Source organism: Sinocyclocheilus anshuiensis, unplaced genomic scaffold, assembly GCF_001515605.1.
Source record: "Sinocyclocheilus anshuiensis isolate Anshui unplaced genomic scaffold, SAMN03320099.WGS_v1.1 scaffold976, whole genome shotgun sequence".
NCBI lineage: Eukaryota > Metazoa > Chordata > Actinopteri > Cypriniformes > Cyprinidae > Sinocyclocheilus > Sinocyclocheilus anshuiensis.
The window spans coordinates 1,804,399-1,820,610 of NW_015552538.1; the positions used below are offsets into that span (position 1 = coordinate 1,804,399).

The 16,212-nt window shown below is 38.2% G+C and overlaps 1 protein-coding gene across 3 annotated transcripts in view; it reads left to right on the plus strand.

Moving 5' to 3' along the window:
• The window catches only part of abi3bpa (ABI family, member 3 (NESH) binding protein a), a 19,246-nt gene extending 4,443 nt beyond the window's left edge, over positions 1 to 14,803 (plus strand). Inside the window, exons 2-22 of one of the 3 annotated variants that reach the window (XM_016454222.1) lie at positions 1,121 to 1,300; positions 1,372 to 1,440; positions 1,803 to 1,935; positions 2,828 to 3,009; positions 3,173 to 3,219; positions 3,304 to 3,349; positions 3,438 to 3,515; positions 4,631 to 5,821; positions 6,693 to 6,767; positions 7,251 to 7,421; positions 8,430 to 8,498; positions 9,868 to 9,906; positions 10,015 to 10,140; positions 10,313 to 10,402; positions 10,535 to 10,744; positions 11,839 to 11,944; positions 12,204 to 12,283; positions 13,724 to 13,753; positions 13,860 to 14,018; positions 14,098 to 14,220; positions 14,310 to 14,803. In XM_016454222.1, the coding sequence (XP_016309708.1) occupies positions 1,121 to 1,300; positions 1,372 to 1,440; positions 1,803 to 1,935; positions 2,828 to 3,009; positions 3,173 to 3,219; positions 3,304 to 3,349; positions 3,438 to 3,515; positions 4,631 to 5,821; positions 6,693 to 6,767; positions 7,251 to 7,421; positions 8,430 to 8,498; positions 9,868 to 9,906; positions 10,015 to 10,140; positions 10,313 to 10,402; positions 10,535 to 10,744; positions 11,839 to 11,944; positions 12,204 to 12,283; positions 13,724 to 13,753; positions 13,860 to 14,018; positions 14,098 to 14,220; positions 14,310 to 14,425 (3,320 nt within the window). In that variant the 3' untranslated portion in view covers positions 14,426 to 14,803. The remainder of the gene's footprint in view (positions 1 to 1,120; positions 1,301 to 1,371; positions 1,441 to 1,802; positions 1,936 to 2,827; positions 3,010 to 3,172; positions 3,220 to 3,303; positions 3,350 to 3,437; positions 3,516 to 4,630; positions 5,822 to 6,692; positions 6,768 to 7,250; positions 7,422 to 8,429; positions 8,499 to 9,867; positions 9,907 to 10,014; positions 10,141 to 10,312; positions 10,403 to 10,534; positions 10,745 to 11,838; positions 11,945 to 12,203; positions 12,284 to 13,723; positions 13,754 to 13,859; positions 14,019 to 14,097; positions 14,221 to 14,309) is intronic. The other 2 variants (XM_016454223.1, XM_016454224.1) reach the window with 2 other exon arrangements.
• The last annotated feature ends 1,409 nt before the right edge of the window (positions 14,804 to 16,212 follow it).

Consider the following 16,212-nt stretch of genomic DNA (forward strand, 5'->3'; position numbering starts at 1 on the left):
GGGGCTTATACTCCCACTCGTGGAAGTGCTGGGCGGCACAGATTGGGGATAACCCCAGGCGGGCTAGGATTTCCTTCTTGACCTCCTTATATTGATCGGCGGAGGCGGCGGGAAGCGCGAAGTATGCACGCTGCACTTCACCCGTCAGCAGGGGAGCCAGCACCCGTGCCCAGTCATCCATATGCCATCCTTCCATGGTGGCCGTCGCTTCGAACATTTGTAAGAAGGCTTCTACGTCATCATGAGGGGTCAGCTTGGGTAGCAGCTTCGCGGCTTGTACTCAGGGGTCCGGCAGCGGAACGCGTTGAGCGGCGGCGGCACGCAGTGCTGCGAGTTCCTGCTCCGTCTCTCCTTGACGGGTGGCTAGGTGCTCAACTATTTGTTGCTGGCGGATGCTAACCTCGGTGAGCCGCTGGAGGATTTCGTCCATGGTGGGGGAGTAGCGCTCGCCTGTGACAGAACCCGGAGACAAAAACAAGGAAAAAAGGTGAGGTGAAGAAGATCGCTTGTCGGTGATTCTTCACTGATTCGCCCGCATTCTCCACCAGTGTAACGGGGTGAAAAATTACACGACAAGAAATCTCAATCAATACCCCGGTGCCGTGAGTGCTCTCTTCCGTCTTCCCAGTGCAGAGGGTCCGTGCAGTGCTCCTGTGGGGTATTGGTTTTATATTATAATGACACGTAGTTAAATTGTTTAATTAATTTAAATGGTTAATTTTTGTTTTTTTTTAATTCCTAGAAATTAAGCCTTGTGCAACATAAAGGGCATATATTTATGTCTATCTGAGTTAGTTTGGGCTCAAAACATAAAAGCTGCAAAGAGTTTAATTGGCAAAAAACCCGAATGTCTAATGAATGTCAAACGTCAAACTAACTTTACCGCTGTCGCTGCTGGCAAGTGCATGGGTGCATGACCAAACCACTTTCGTTTAGACTGTTGAAGTGTAGCTTTCAGAAAGGAAAATATGACACTGGACTGATTGTTATTCCAAACCTCTTGGCAAAAACTTTGTAGATACAGTCACATGACTTCTAATATCCCTAGCTGCAGTCATGATGTAAATGTAAGGGAATGAAGTGAATCTGAGATCACTTTTCCTGTGTATTTGAATTCCAGTGCAAAGACAAAACATGAGGGTGCGTGTCAGCGCTGTTGGAGACACCATTGTATTGAAGTTCATCCGGCCCCATGTGGACACCAGACTGGAGGGATATATCCTGGGCTACGGCAGCAGCATGTTCTCCAAACAATTTATCCAGCTACCCGAGGATGGGCAACCCTATGAGACTGAGATAGGTACTGTCTTTATTTCTAGCCTTCTTTCATAGAGTTGTTGTTTATTTAACAGTTTCTTCTCTATTTTCTAGATGCTGAGCCCAAATATCTGATTGCGGTACAGTCGAAGATTCCTGAGGAACCTAAGAAAAAGTGTGCAGGTAAGCAACACGGTGCCACAAATGAAATTAGATCTGTGTGTACACTGATCCCAAAAAGTATTTGGACACTTGAACCACACTTAAAAAGAATGCCGTTGCATTATTGCTTCTATACAACAGTTCAGAAAGTTGTTGGCCTTCAGTACACTGCAAAAAAGTTGTAAATAAAGATTATTGATGGGAATCTATTTTGAACATTGTTTTACTAGAAAATACTATTATAGTCTTTCTACTTGAAAATTTCACGTTTAATTCAGTGTGTTACTTGCCATTTCTTTGTAATTAATTGTGAAATTTACTAGCAGTTTCTGAGTGAAAACTGTGTAATGAATTTTAGCTGATTACTGACTTGTGACCTCCAGGAAAAGTGGATCTAGACAAACCATTGAACGTTGTGATTGGCTCGGTAACAGAGTCCTCAGTGCTGCTGTCCTGGGGGACACTACTGACCAGCCCCTTCATGGATACCGTTCTGGAAGACTGTTTTGATGAAGGGTATGTGTCCTCGAGCGTCTATGTGTGCAAATCCATGTACCGTGTGGCTGTTAATCTGGATTGAATCAGTTTGTTGTTGACCTTCTCTCAAGATGTGCAATTATCACTCTGACAGAAGACACAAAGCAGGTACAGGATCATGTGTGCAGATGCCCATGTGTTCCAGAAACAGCCAGACACTCTGATCACACACATTTATGGGCAAAAAAACAGACTTTAATAAACTAAACAGTATTAGAAAAAGTAAAAAAGAAAAGAAAAAGGACACCGTAAAACACAGTAATAAAATTAACAGCTGTTTGGGTGGAAAAAAGAATTTGGGTGTGTATGTATGCACAGACGAATACACATATTTATTTTTTTATATCGTTGTTGGGATTTTCCATATATTGTTTCTTTTTTCTGAACTAATGATGTTTTCTATCTCTTGCATGTTTATATTTTTGTTAAGACATCCTTATGAAGTCATTTTGCTCATAGAGACTGTTGGATGCTCGCTGCAATGCAGCTAATTTCAGTTTTTACTGTCCTTGTGGGGACATGTGGTCCCCACAGTGTAGGCACAATGTGACCCACACACACTGTCCTTGGACACGTTAGTGGAAAGCTTGACCTCAGCTCTCTACAAAACAACTAATTTGATCCCTCTGAACCATAAAAACCTTATAAATGCCAGAGGAGAGAGAGATGCTGGAAAAATGAAAAAAAAAAAGGGTAAGCAGGGGCATCTGTATACATAAATAATATCTGAGTTTAGCCCATTAGTGCCATATCATGCTGATATAATACCTACAAGTGTGAGTTATTCAAACCGGAGATCGATTTTTCGTGATTTGACTGCCATTTTAAATCTAGTTTATAGATTCTGATTTGCCATTTTGTCTCCTCTCAGACAGTTCACAGTGCGCTACAGAGAGAAGGAACCCAGCAATACCTGGAACTACCAGACCTGTCCATCCACCAGCACAGTCATCGACAACCTCAAACCAGATGCTCTGTATGAGTTTGTGGTCCGAGCAGACACCAACACAAACAGTGGAGTCTGGAGTGCACCGGTCATCCATAACACAGCTGGTGTGGCCCACTACAAATCATGCATTTTGCAGCGAGTCATAGTTAACAATTGTCTTGTTTGTTTTTGATTTCTCCTATGGATGTTTAGAATGAATATCTGACACAAAACTGATATTTAAATGAAACATACTGTAACTAAGACGTTTATTGATTTTTCCCTCAGATCAAATAATAGAGCCATTTAAGGAACTGAACCAGGCGAAGCCTAAGGTAAGTAAATAACTGAGTTTAAGGACAACACTTTTGTTCTCTTGCTTTATCTTTTGTTTAATTTGGATATTGCTTTCTAAACAGAAGCCAGTCTTAGCAAGCCAGCAATCATTCTTGCCACCAGTGCCAGGTAAAATACATCTTTTTCCTTCCTAAACACAGTCACTGATAGTAGTAATGAATATAAAATATTTAATGATTTTCCTGCCACTTTCTAGTTTTAAACAACATTAACCAGACCAGAGCAGCCCCTCTATTAAAATACCCTAGCCTTCCAAAGCCAAGCAAAACATCAGGTAAATGACATTCTCTCACCTTTGAAGCCAAGCAAAATATTACATTAGCAGAATGGAATACAAGCATAATGCACACCGCATACTGAACAGTATTCACTGCATACTGCTTACTATTTTTTATGTTGTATGTAAAACAGTATGCAACATTAGAAAAACTTGTATTCTGCTTTTATTGCCCCATTAGCAACATACATACTTTAGTATATTGACCTCCAGTCATCTCGAAAAGAAATGTGGTTATTTTGCATTCTTATTGATTTGCTGTAAAAATGTCTTAAATTTGCAAAAAAAAAAAAAAATAAATACAATTTTTTAAATTGAGATATATACCGTATACATATGCAATCTACAAAAATAGTATAAGTATGCAACAGTAGTTTGCCATTCTGAACATACCCATTGTCTCTTACTCTGTAAACTTTGAACTATTTTTTCCCCATGTATTTTCAGAACACTTCTTGCATGTGAAAAGCCACATTTCTACCTCTCTCTAGATAGAAAACAATTAATTGTTATTTTACGACCCCACACACCTGGTTTTCTTCATAAAATAGAGAGCCTGAATCGACATTATAACTAAAATGACACTTTGTTTGCTAAGTTTCCAGCTTTAAATATTTAGACATCTTTAAACACTAAACAAACCAAGTAAACCTGCTTTTACTCAAATTAATTGTCCATCTATGTAAAACAGACTAAACGATTCTTCTGTTTTATGTCTGTGACCTAAACTGTGTTTTAAATTGAACCGCTCATACTGCACATGTAGTAGGTCCCCTGTCACAGTAATTTTCAAGATACATTCCAAATTAATGTCCTTCATGTGTATCATAATTCCATATGCCAGATGTGAATTTTCTGAAAGACGCACAAGCTGGAGGAACTGTTGGAGGAAAAAACATCATCTAATGATTATAATCACTTTTCTTCAATACAAATTAATTCCTGCTAAAGGATTTTATTAAAACCTAAAACTGTCCCATTAACTTCCGTGACAGGAGAGCTACATGTCTCATTATCAACCAATTGAAATCAATGCCTTTTTATTTCTGTTCTTTTCCAGTGTGTGCCATTTTACATTGAATGTCTGTGATAGAACATTTCTTTTTCTACAGTTTCATCAACAGGGGGAGAAAATCCCACAACAGTTCCTGACAATCCACCTACCTCAACCGAGGCCCTTCCTTCCTCTCACACATCTATCATTCTGCCCACATTAACGACCACAAGCACAGTTCGACCTCGAAACCCCACCAGTCATCCCAGTACAACCCAAGCAGATCTTCTCACAGAGCAACATACTAGCATAACCCCACAACAACCTACAAAATCTCAGCCACAACCTTCCAGAACCCAACAACAAACCAGCACAACCCAACAACCATCCACTACAATCCAACAATATACCAGTAAAATGCAAATCTCAGTCAAAGATCAACCAAATACAGCCAAACAGCTGCTGAATAAGGCCCCACAACAGTTTAGTGAAACATCTTCCCCTAATCCACCTACAACCAAACCACCAATCCAACAAACCCAACAACGCACCACAAGCACTGTCCAGGAACATCCTCACCCATCTAAGAAACAAGACAGTCTCCATACAAGAAAAATTCAACCCAGCACCAGGCTGCATCGACTGAGCACAACCCAGCATTCACGAGGCACGTCCAAACACCCAACCACTCACACTTATTTTCCAGAAACCACTTCTCACTACCAGTCCAGCACAATCGCACATTCTGAACAGCCAAACACCAAACCACCACCAACAACACAGGATTGGTCCACAAATAGCCATTCACCGACAAACACAGCTTTGACTTCACCCACTACTTTAGCAAATATTGTCTTAGTAACAGAACAACAAACAGATGTCTTAGTATCACAGCTGAAAACCGATGTTAGCAAACATCCAGTATTTAGCACTAATCCATCCATCCTTGAAGAATATTCTACATCCCATATTCCCACAACTAAAAATCCACTTCTTACTGAGAACATACAGGAACTGACACCACATCCTATATATCTACCCATAACCTTTTGGTACCAGCCCAGACCCAGCACCACAACAAAGCATTCCAGCAGCACTAAACGGCAAGCTAGCACTGCTAAATACAATCCAAAAACAGACTCCCAAGTTGAAAATCGACAACCTACCCCTGAAGAATGGTTACCAGGTACCCCAAAAACCCTACTAAACCTCACACCTGAAACCGCTTTCACCAAATCCGATGCCATTCAAAACTCACCTGTGGCGGAGAGGGTAACAGTGGGGACGAGTCATCCGAGTCGACCAGCGGGTAACTTCTCCCCTAGACATACAGTATGATTTAGAAATAGGCTAGTTTCAGTAATTTGAAGCAATCCAACAACTTAAAATGTAGCCCTTAAAAGGATAGTTCACCCAGAAATCATCCTAGGTGTATATGACTTCATTCTTTCAGACGAATACAATCGGAGTTATATTAAAAACTTTCCTGATCTTGAACTTCCAAACTTTATAATGGCAGAGATTTTGAAGTCCAATAAAGTGCATCCATCCATCCATCATAAAAAGTACTCCACAAGGCTCTGGGGGATTAATAAAGGCCTTCTAAAGCAAATCGATGCATTTGTGTGAGAAAAATATCCATATTTAAAACTTTATAAACCGTAATCTATAGCATCCGCTAACTGTCATACGCACATTCACGAGAGAGTAGCGTTCCAGCAAATGACTCCGGTTGTATTCGTCTGAAAGAATAAAGTCATATACACCTAGGATGGCTTGAGGGTGAGTAAATCATGAGGTAATTTTAATTTTTCCGTGATCTATCCCTTTAAGACAGAAGTGTCAAGTCCTATTCCTGGAGTGCTGCTATCCTGCAGAGTTTGTCTCCAATCCAAATTAAACACCTGAATCAACTAATCTGGATTGCTAGAAATTTCCAGTCAAGTGTGTTGGGGCAGGTTGGAGCCAAATTTTGCAGGACATCTTTCTAGAAGCAGGATTGGACAACCCCTGTTTAAGAAGTTCTTTAATGTTTTTCATTCATTGTTATGCTATTTTTTAAATAACTGGTGCCAGATATTCCTTTAACAGTCATGGATAATCTAAACAGACTAAAAGGTATTGGGCAGGGATCTTCTGAGAACATTATCATTACAATATGTTCTGCCTCTGTATGTCAGCTATTTCCCAGCCAAAGGACGAACAGCTACTGTCACAGCCAACACTTACAAACGAGGTGGCCAATAGGAATGAGGGTAATGATATCAGCTCCAGTTTTTTTTTCCTAAATGTGCTGTTTGTCGCCTGTCCGTGTATTAACCACATAAATCTTCATTGTACACAGTAGCGTCGTGATTGTCACCACCAAACATCACCACCACTTCCAAACGTCATACTGCTGGGCAATGCCATTACCACCTGACTAGCGCTGAAACAGCCCTCAATTGTCTTTAAACCATCACCAACAGCACCAGCTCTCACATTACTATGCCATTCATTCACCTCAAGTGTCTGACTACTTCCTCCACTCTTAATGTTCAACACTTGCACTGTCATAATGCTACGCACACCATTTCCACCATCTTCTATTCTAGATCTGTTGGCTTCTGTTTCTGGATAGCTGGTGCTCTTTTGAGAGCTTCCCAGACTCATCCCCATCCAGTCAGTCAACAGATCTGTTGCCATAATCTTTAATCATTGTCTCCTTCCCATTGCTGACTGTGTTTGTGTTTATCTAGGCAGAGGTATCTTCCGCAACTCTTCTTCTGTGTCCCACCTCTTGGCACGAAATGCTACACAGAGATTGAGGCCTCACGGTCGTGTCCCTGATCGAGTTCACCACACAAGGTTTTTCAGGCCACCCTCTGGGTATCATAACTCAACTGGCAACAAGAAGACGGGTATAAAAGGTATTTGAGGTTTTCACACTGACACAGACATAATTTTTCTTTTAAGAGGGGCTTTTGGCCGTTCAGCTTTTCCTTTCATGCTTCCAGTAATGGAACTTTTTTTTTTTTAAATTTTAGGTTACTGCACTGTGTATATATTTTAATTATGGGCATTTAAGTAATTAAGCCATATTTATTTTATATCCATTCATTTGTTTATATATTATTTTTATTCGATTTATTTTTGCTTCATAAATCAGTATATTGCAAAACAAATGCTTATATGCACAAATGCTTATATTAATCAGGGTCCAAAATAAACTTTTGACAAGAAGAAGTAAATAAAATGGTCGGACATTACCTTTTTTAGTTGCAATGTAAGAACAAACAGTATGTTTTTATGCATTTGAAATAATCAGAGTGAATCAAAAAAAAAATCTGTTTTTTATAGATTCTATACAGTCCCTTCTTTCGTTATTATGTTTTTTTTTAACATTCTCAGTTCACCTGGCATTGATAGACATGGCAAAAACTTAATTATGCTCCCTGTGTATAAACTTTTATGAGCATGTTTGGTTGAGTGCATAGGCTTATGTACAGTATATACTGTATATGGGCATTCTTCTTTGCACATGCTTTCCCGGGTGGGTTTTAAATTCATTTATTTAAGGGACTCTTCGGACCTGTTGACAAGATTCATGTGTTATCTGCAGGGAAAAGACAAACACATACAGTCTACCTCTTTCTGCCAAAAGTCTGTTTCCCATCTTATCCTCTTCACGCTGTCATTTAATTCTGCACAACAGCTGATGACTCCTGTGACACCTGATATTACAGCTCAAACTGTACAGTTAAACTGTTTTTGTCATATAAGTCCTCTTTTTCACGTCTGGTCTCTTACTCTAATATCTGTCAAATATGGTCATATATAAACATTCTTGTGTTTATATTGTTATTTCTGATGTGCTTTTTTTTGTCATGTCCCTTTAATGTTCACATTTAATGACATGATTTCTTCTATCATGACAGTGCCCCATGGTGATAAACATCAAGGACGTTTGGGGTCCAAATTTCCAAAGGGAACCAGAGTGCAACTTGGTAAACTCCTTCATGGATTTTAAATGCATATATTATAAGTTATCTTAGTTTTATCTCATAAGGGGGTTGCAATATCATATTTCCATTACAATCCATGTGATGTTACTGTAGTTGTAAAGCCTGGTGTTGTGCTCTTTAGTTTATTGAGTGATTTTGTGGTTCCTGTCCCAGAAAACTGTGAATCCAATTGTGCATAGTTTTAGTTTGGATACAGTTTTAACATGATGTCTGAGATAGATGTCCCTGTTTGGTAGAAAACATCTCCTGTCTAAAGAACGATTCCCTTGCAGCTGGATTTCATGACCATTCTGGGCCAAAGAGAATATTTATGTGCTGTTCATGTCATGATGGATTTTCAGAGCTTATGATTCTGTGGAAAAGCATTACAGATCAGCCATTGATAAACTTAGCCAGCCAATGATGAGAACCCAGGACCCTCTTTTACTTTCTCCATCAGCCTCTCCCAACCAAAGACAACATTGAAACTGAATAATAGAGAATCAAGCCACTCTGTCCTTACCCAATTGCTCATCCCATCCATCCAGTCCGACTCATATTAGACAGTCTGCTTGAACACATTTGGCAGACATATGATTACTTGAGGAAAATGTGAAACTGCTCTTCATCCAACTTTTCTTAAAACCCTTCTATTCATACTAAATTAGGTTCCTGAAAATGATCTGGAATGTTTTGCGAATCGCATATTGGAATAATAGACCATTAGAGAGATGGCTGTTGGAAATAATTACGTTTGGAAATTGATTCATTGACAGGCTTTGGTCAATATTATCCCGCACTTCTATTTTGAGTGAATATGCAGCATTATAGCTGTGTAGTTCTGCACTCCATCATAGCATTGGTCCCTCAGAGCTATTATAGGAGAAGCCGCAGTCCTAAGAGTCTGGACGGCATTAAAAGATCCCATTTGGCTCCCACAATACTCTGACTGTGCGGACATTAACCTGATGTCATGCATTATTTTTTTAATTCCAACCATGTGAATGTTATGCAGAACATACTTTACCTTCACTTCTAAATGATAGTCAGTGTGCAGTGTTTTTTATTTTGGCCTTGGAGATTTATAATAATGTGAAATAGCTGTTTCTTTATGCTGATCTGATTTTGAAAGTGAAAACAAAATTAAAAGGACTAACACAAAGAAAAAAGTCTTACTTTGAACTTTTTTTAGCAAGCCATAGCAGCTCCAGCTGTCTTTTTTATTCAGATTAATCACAGCTACAGCATAATTTAATTTGTGTTTTAATGTTTTTTGTTTATTATTATGGTCAAACTTTTCAGTTTGAAAAGTTTCAGTAACCACAAGCAATTACCCTGTTATCTCCTACTAATCTGGCGCCTTCTTTTACAGCAACAAAGCTGAACCAGGTCTCGGAGACTAAAGAAAAGGGTGAGGACACTAACAGACAAAGATATCAAAGTCCATATGGTGACAGTCTTGTTGGACATGCTTGTGTTTCTTGCCGGTTAATGAAACATTTTCCATGTTAACTTTTAGAAAACATTATTGATCTGAAGCAGATGGACCCAGTACCAGATTTAAAACCTCTAGCTCCACCCACTACTGAAAGACCAGCCAAACAACGGCCATCATCGACAACAACACCACATTCTGTTTTTGAGGGTATGCTCTAATGCGAGTTATGTCATTTGTACAAGAACTATGATGAATACAACACACTAAAATGCTGAAATTAGAGTGTTTCTAATAGAGAATTAGTGTATCTAACAATTGGAGTAGTTGTAGTCTTGAATTTCTGATCTTGTGGCATTTCATGTTTGCCTTTGAATCTTAGGGAGTCGTTTTGACACCAGTGACAACTCCTCTGTATTCAGTTCTCATCCCCTCTCTGAGGTGGATGCCACGGGGAAGAAACGTTTCATAGGTAAGAATATGGGCTAAAAGCATTAATATTTTGGACCTACAGCACGGTCAGACAGAAAGAACTATGTCTGATTTCTGATTCGCAGTCTTTTGACAAGTGTTGGACCTCTGATTGGCTGTCCTCTATTTGCAGCGCCTCACGTGATCTATAGAACTGACAAACGTCCGGAGGAGCCATGCTCTGTCACTCACTCTCTCAACTTCTTTCCTGATGAGGAGATCGGATACTTGAATGTCACTGGCCCACCCAAGACCCCTCCATCCAACCTTACTGTGGTCACAGTGGAAGGATGCCCCTCCTTCATCATCCTTGACTGGGACAAAACAGACAATGAGACCACAGGTAGACAGAGCATTTGTTTACTGTCTTTGCTGGCTTAAACTAGACACAGTATTGAAGGAGGTGATGGACAACTTGAGAAATGAATGGGAAAAGTTGCAATGCCCAATATGGCAGCTGTTGGAAAGAAAGTTAAAAGAGCCAACTGCCTTTTTTATGGATGTGAAGTCTGTTTTTTTTACCTCTGGAATGTGCATTAGCTGGGCAAGCCTGAAAAATATTGTTTTTTAGCATTGGTTTGAGCTTAAGAAGCTAAATTTATGATTCCATTGTTGTCAGACTTTATTGCTAATTTGAAATATGGCTTTGAAAAGTTCTTTTGACAAATCTTAACAGATTTTTAGTCTTTCTCCATTCCAGCAGATAGAAGTTATACTTTATGTCCATTACCTGCATAGAAAATAGCTGCCAAGATGGCCGCCAAGTGAACTGGCTTGCCTTGAGTGGACTTTGGTTAAACTTACTTTAGTTGGATTTAACAATATATATGAGATACAAAAATGAAAATTGTCATTATTTGCTCATTCCAAAATTAGGTCATTCCAAACCTGTATTACTTTCTTCCATGGAATAAAGGAGATAGACTACTGTACAAAAGTTTGATATTTTAATGTTTTTGAAAGAAGCCTCTTATTCTCACTAAGGCTACATAAAGTAGAAACAGTAATATTGTGAAGTAACTCTTTTTCTCTTTGAATATATTTTATGTAATGTTTTCCTGTGATGCAAAGCTGAATTTTCAGCATCATTACTCCAGTCTTTAGTGTCACATGGTCCTTCAGAAATCATTCTAATGTGCTTATTTGGTGCTCAAGAAACATTATTATTATTATTATCATACTTTGATTCTTTGATAATTAGAAAAGTAAAAAAAAAAAGTACCAAAAACTTTTGAACAGTAGTGTTTTTATTTATTTATTTACTTAATTGCTTGCTTACAGTACTTACTTATTTATCCCCAAAATCCAAATAGAATTTAAAAACACCATTAATGTAGTCCATTGAATAGAATAAAGCTGCTCAGACATTCTGGGAATCTCCTTTGATGTTCCATTAAAAATTTGAAACAACAAATGATGTTTCGGTTGTATCAATAGAATATGAGGTAGTTTCCTCCACCAAGGGTCTGCATGGAGAGGAGGTGTCTGTCCAGACAACAAATCAAACACATACAGCTGTGGAGAACCTGAAACCAGAGAGCAGGTATGAAGACACACACCATGTCATGGACTTCAATAGTTATTAAATTAAGCTAATAGCTACACACTAACTCATAGTCCTGCCCTTACAGACAACTTATTAAACAGCGTATCGTTTAGTGCTGTTATGAAGCTGTTTTCGCTGTGGGGCCGTAAAGGTCCACTTAATGTTTGTTACAAGAAAATACACCTGATTAGTAATGTTTGGTTGTCTGATCAACATAACATTGTTTCAGAATTATCAACTCTATTTTGTCTTGTAGTTATGAGTTCAAAGTTACACCCAAGAATGAGCTGGGTTCTGGCCCAGCCAGTGAACCGGTCACCTTCAGTACTGAGTCAGGTAAGCGGAGAAGAAATGTTAAATTAATTCATTGTGAATACATTGTGTGTTCAGAATATGTGTAAGAGTCTCAGCTAAAAGTCCCAGATCTGAAACCACAATCTGGTCTGAGCTCATTGTGAAATCATTTGGCTCATCCAGTGAATCTGAGCTCTGTTTGTTCTAGAAGTGTCACTGGGCCCGTTGTATCAACAAGAGAAGCTTTAATGGTTTTTACTTTTAGAGTTTTTGCACTATATTTAAGCTCATCTTAAAGGCTGATTTATACTTCTGCGTCGGACCTACGCCGTAGTTTACGCATAGACGCACACCCATACGCCGTAGCCTAGAGCCATGTGTGAAAAACAGACCTAAACATAAATCATTATTCACTTAAATCTCATTCATGCTTCAAAACATTCGAAATCATTGTGATTAGTCACAAGTTGCGTGAAAACCGATTATGTTTGACATCACTGAACAATTTAAAGAAACTGGCACTCATATGATAGAAGAGTCATTCAGGCCAAGGTAACGTAATAATGAGACATCAAGCTCACAGGTGTGTGTAATTGGCAATGCTGTAATGTATATGTATAATTAGCATATAAACATTACTGTCAGCAGTGAGAGTAATGTGCCTAATGTTCAACTAATAGTTCCAATGTGTTCTCTCTTCTGGCTCCTTTGCACTTATTTACTGTAGGTAAAGGGGCCCTGATAGACTGCCAGAAAATAATAATAACCATGAGGATATCTGACACAAGCTCTGGAAAATTGTACATCATGATAGTGAGGACATGTCAGGGGAATTTCTTGGGGCTTTGGATTTTTAATAACTTGAGTTGAAAACCATGCTGTTTCGTTATATTCAGGCGTTGAGTGTAATAATAATTACCTGAATGGCATATGTTTATATGTTTGGATCGGCCTAATTTATGTATGTATAGTTTCACAGTAGGTATGATAAAATGGTTTATTTCATTAACTTTTAGACATACATTTGCATATACACTGTTCAAAAGTTCGGGGTGAGTGAGATTTTTGTTTTTGAAAGAGATGATGCATTAAAGGTTTTTATGTTTTCTATTTATCAAGGAATCCTAAAAACAAATGCATCACCGTTTCCACAAAAATATTAAGGAGCAAACTATTTTCAACTTTTATAATAATACAAAATGTTTCTTGAGCACGTCAGAATGATTTCTGAAGGATCATGTGACACTGAACTGACTGGATTAATGGCTGCTGAAAATTCAAAATGGAATAAATGACATTTTACAGTATATCCAAATAGTTATTTTACTGTTGTTTTTACTGTTTTTGATGAAAGAAACAAAATGCAGCCTTGGTGAGCGTAAGAGACTTGTTTCAAAAACAGAAACTAAATCTTACTGACCCCAAAATGTCACATCAACAATGCATTAAGTTGCAGTGACATCATGTTCTTCTGCATTGCAGCTGATCCTCGTGTGAGTGAGATCCAAACCGGTAAGAGCGCCAGTCACCTCAAGCATACAATATTAAAAATAGAAAGACGCAATATGCCTATACCAACTGTACATGTGTGTCTAATCATTTATATTGGCTCTCATAGGTAAAAATGCCATCTGGTCATCGTTTCCATTCAAGTCTGACTCGTACTCCGAGTGCAATGGGCAGCAGTTCATAAAGCGGACCTGGTACCGCAAGTTTGTGGGTATCCAGTTGTGCAACTCTCTTAGATACAAGATCTATCTGAGCGACTCTCTCAAAGGTCCGTACAGTATTAACCATTTACCAACTCGACAGATATTTCTGCCATTTAGTTACTTTTTAGTTCTTTCTTTCTCCAGGGAAGTTCTACAGCATAGGAGATCAGACTGGGTATGGAGAGGATCACTGCCAATTTGTTGACTCGTTCCTGGACGGACGAACCGGTGATCTTCTTCCACCAGATCAGTTACCACCCAGAAAAGGTTTCTAATAAAAACAAGTTTTATTTAACAAGAGCACAGTAATCTAACACTAGTATGCGAGATATGACTATTTCTCCTGTCTTATCAAGGCTTTTACCGGGCCATGCGTCAAGAGCCTGTCAAGTTTGGGGACATCGGAGGAAATTCCATGATCAACTACGTGGCCTGGTATGAGTGTGGGATACCCATTCCTGGGAAGTGGTAGGACCCCGAGGAGCAGATGGAAGACGTGACGGATAAGAAACATCCGCTGCCTTTTTATGGGATGTTTGTGTAGAGAGAATGATTTCTTGAAAGCACGTATCTGTATTTTCGGGTATCGGGCACATATAGAATTATTTATATACTGAAGTAGTGCAGCAAACATACAGAGAGCTGAATGAATGTTCTTGTTGAGATTAAGAAGTTTAACTTTAGAGAATATAGGGAAGCAGGCTCCCTTAAAGACAAAATGAATGTGTATATTATTTATCAAAATGTTAAATATGCCACTGAAACTAAAATGACCACGGCCAACTTAAAGGAATGTTCCAGGTTCAAAACAGGTTTTGTAGACAGCATCTATAACATTGTCATCACAGAAAATAATTTTTGCTAACACAAATTATATTTGTATTATATAAATATAATTTATGTAATATAAATGTGTATAATTATAAAAATATAATAAAAATTTTTATTCTATACTTTTTACTAAAAAGAAAAACGTTTTTAGTTTTTATAAAAAACGTTTTTATGATGAACTTTTGATCATGCACTACCAGTGTAATTCCTAAAGGTGGATTTTTCTGTCAGCAGTCCTTTTTTGGACCTTGCAAGTATTGTGCAAAAGTTACCAGGTTTACTGGCTTTATATGGTCATTGTAGTTGAAAAATTGGAAAGTCTACATCTGTACAGCTAGTACACTAGTCTCATGTGAATATCCTAATTAAATCTTTTGGCTTTATGAAATACTGTGCATTTTAACGTTTATCCGGGTGCAATGCTTTGCCCCATAGACTTTCATTGGAGGTGCTTTATTTTTATTTTTTTCCCAAATAGAGTTGAATGATTTTTCTGTTATCGTCAATATGTCACAGATGCTGTTAACAACATGCTGAGTGTACTAAGCCGGAAACATTCCTTTAACAGCTTAAGCGCAATGCTAAACAAGGAATTTAAAGACTAGGTCATATAAACTATTGTTCAAGACATGCAGCTTTTCAAGTAATTGTTGTAATTATACTATGTATGAATGTCAGAAATGCAACATCTCTTTAACAAGGAAGTCTATTGTTTTGTACAGAAGTTCAGTGACTCATGATTTCCAGAGAAAGCTTTTAAATGCCAGATTTTATGTAACTTGTTTTTACATTGAAACATTGATATATTTTATAAGGTTTAAAATGAATCTGCTTTACCAATAAAAGCACAAGCAAGTTTATTTTATGATCTCTTTTTTTTGGTGGCTAGTTTAAAATTGTTTCTGAATCTGACATGAAAAGATACAAGTTTTCGTGTTGTTTTTTTTATGCAATCCTGATCAGTTAAAGAAAGTTGTTAATTCCATGAACAAATGAACAACGATCCCATCATTCAGTCTCAAAGTCTTTATTCACCTCCTGAAAACAATGTTACAGTTTATACAGAAATGACAGGCTTCACTGCAGAGGGCCAGTCAGGGGTTAGTAAAAACCAGGCCATTGGGAAAAAGTAAAGAAAACTAAACAAATATCACTTACTTTGATTATGATAATTTTCTAGTGTTTAAACAGACTCATGGTTTATGACAAAATAACACCAATGAGGAGACCGTGATAAAATAAAATGCACACACAGCTGTCCACTCCCACACCATTTGGTTTCCCATGTGTGCAAACACACACATACAACCTCACAGTCTCATTCTCACACGCATTCATTCAATCACGCAAAGCACAAACAAACACAATATTAGAATGTCAAACACAGATTTTGGGGGCTGATGTGTTGGAGACCGAGAAAACTTGTAG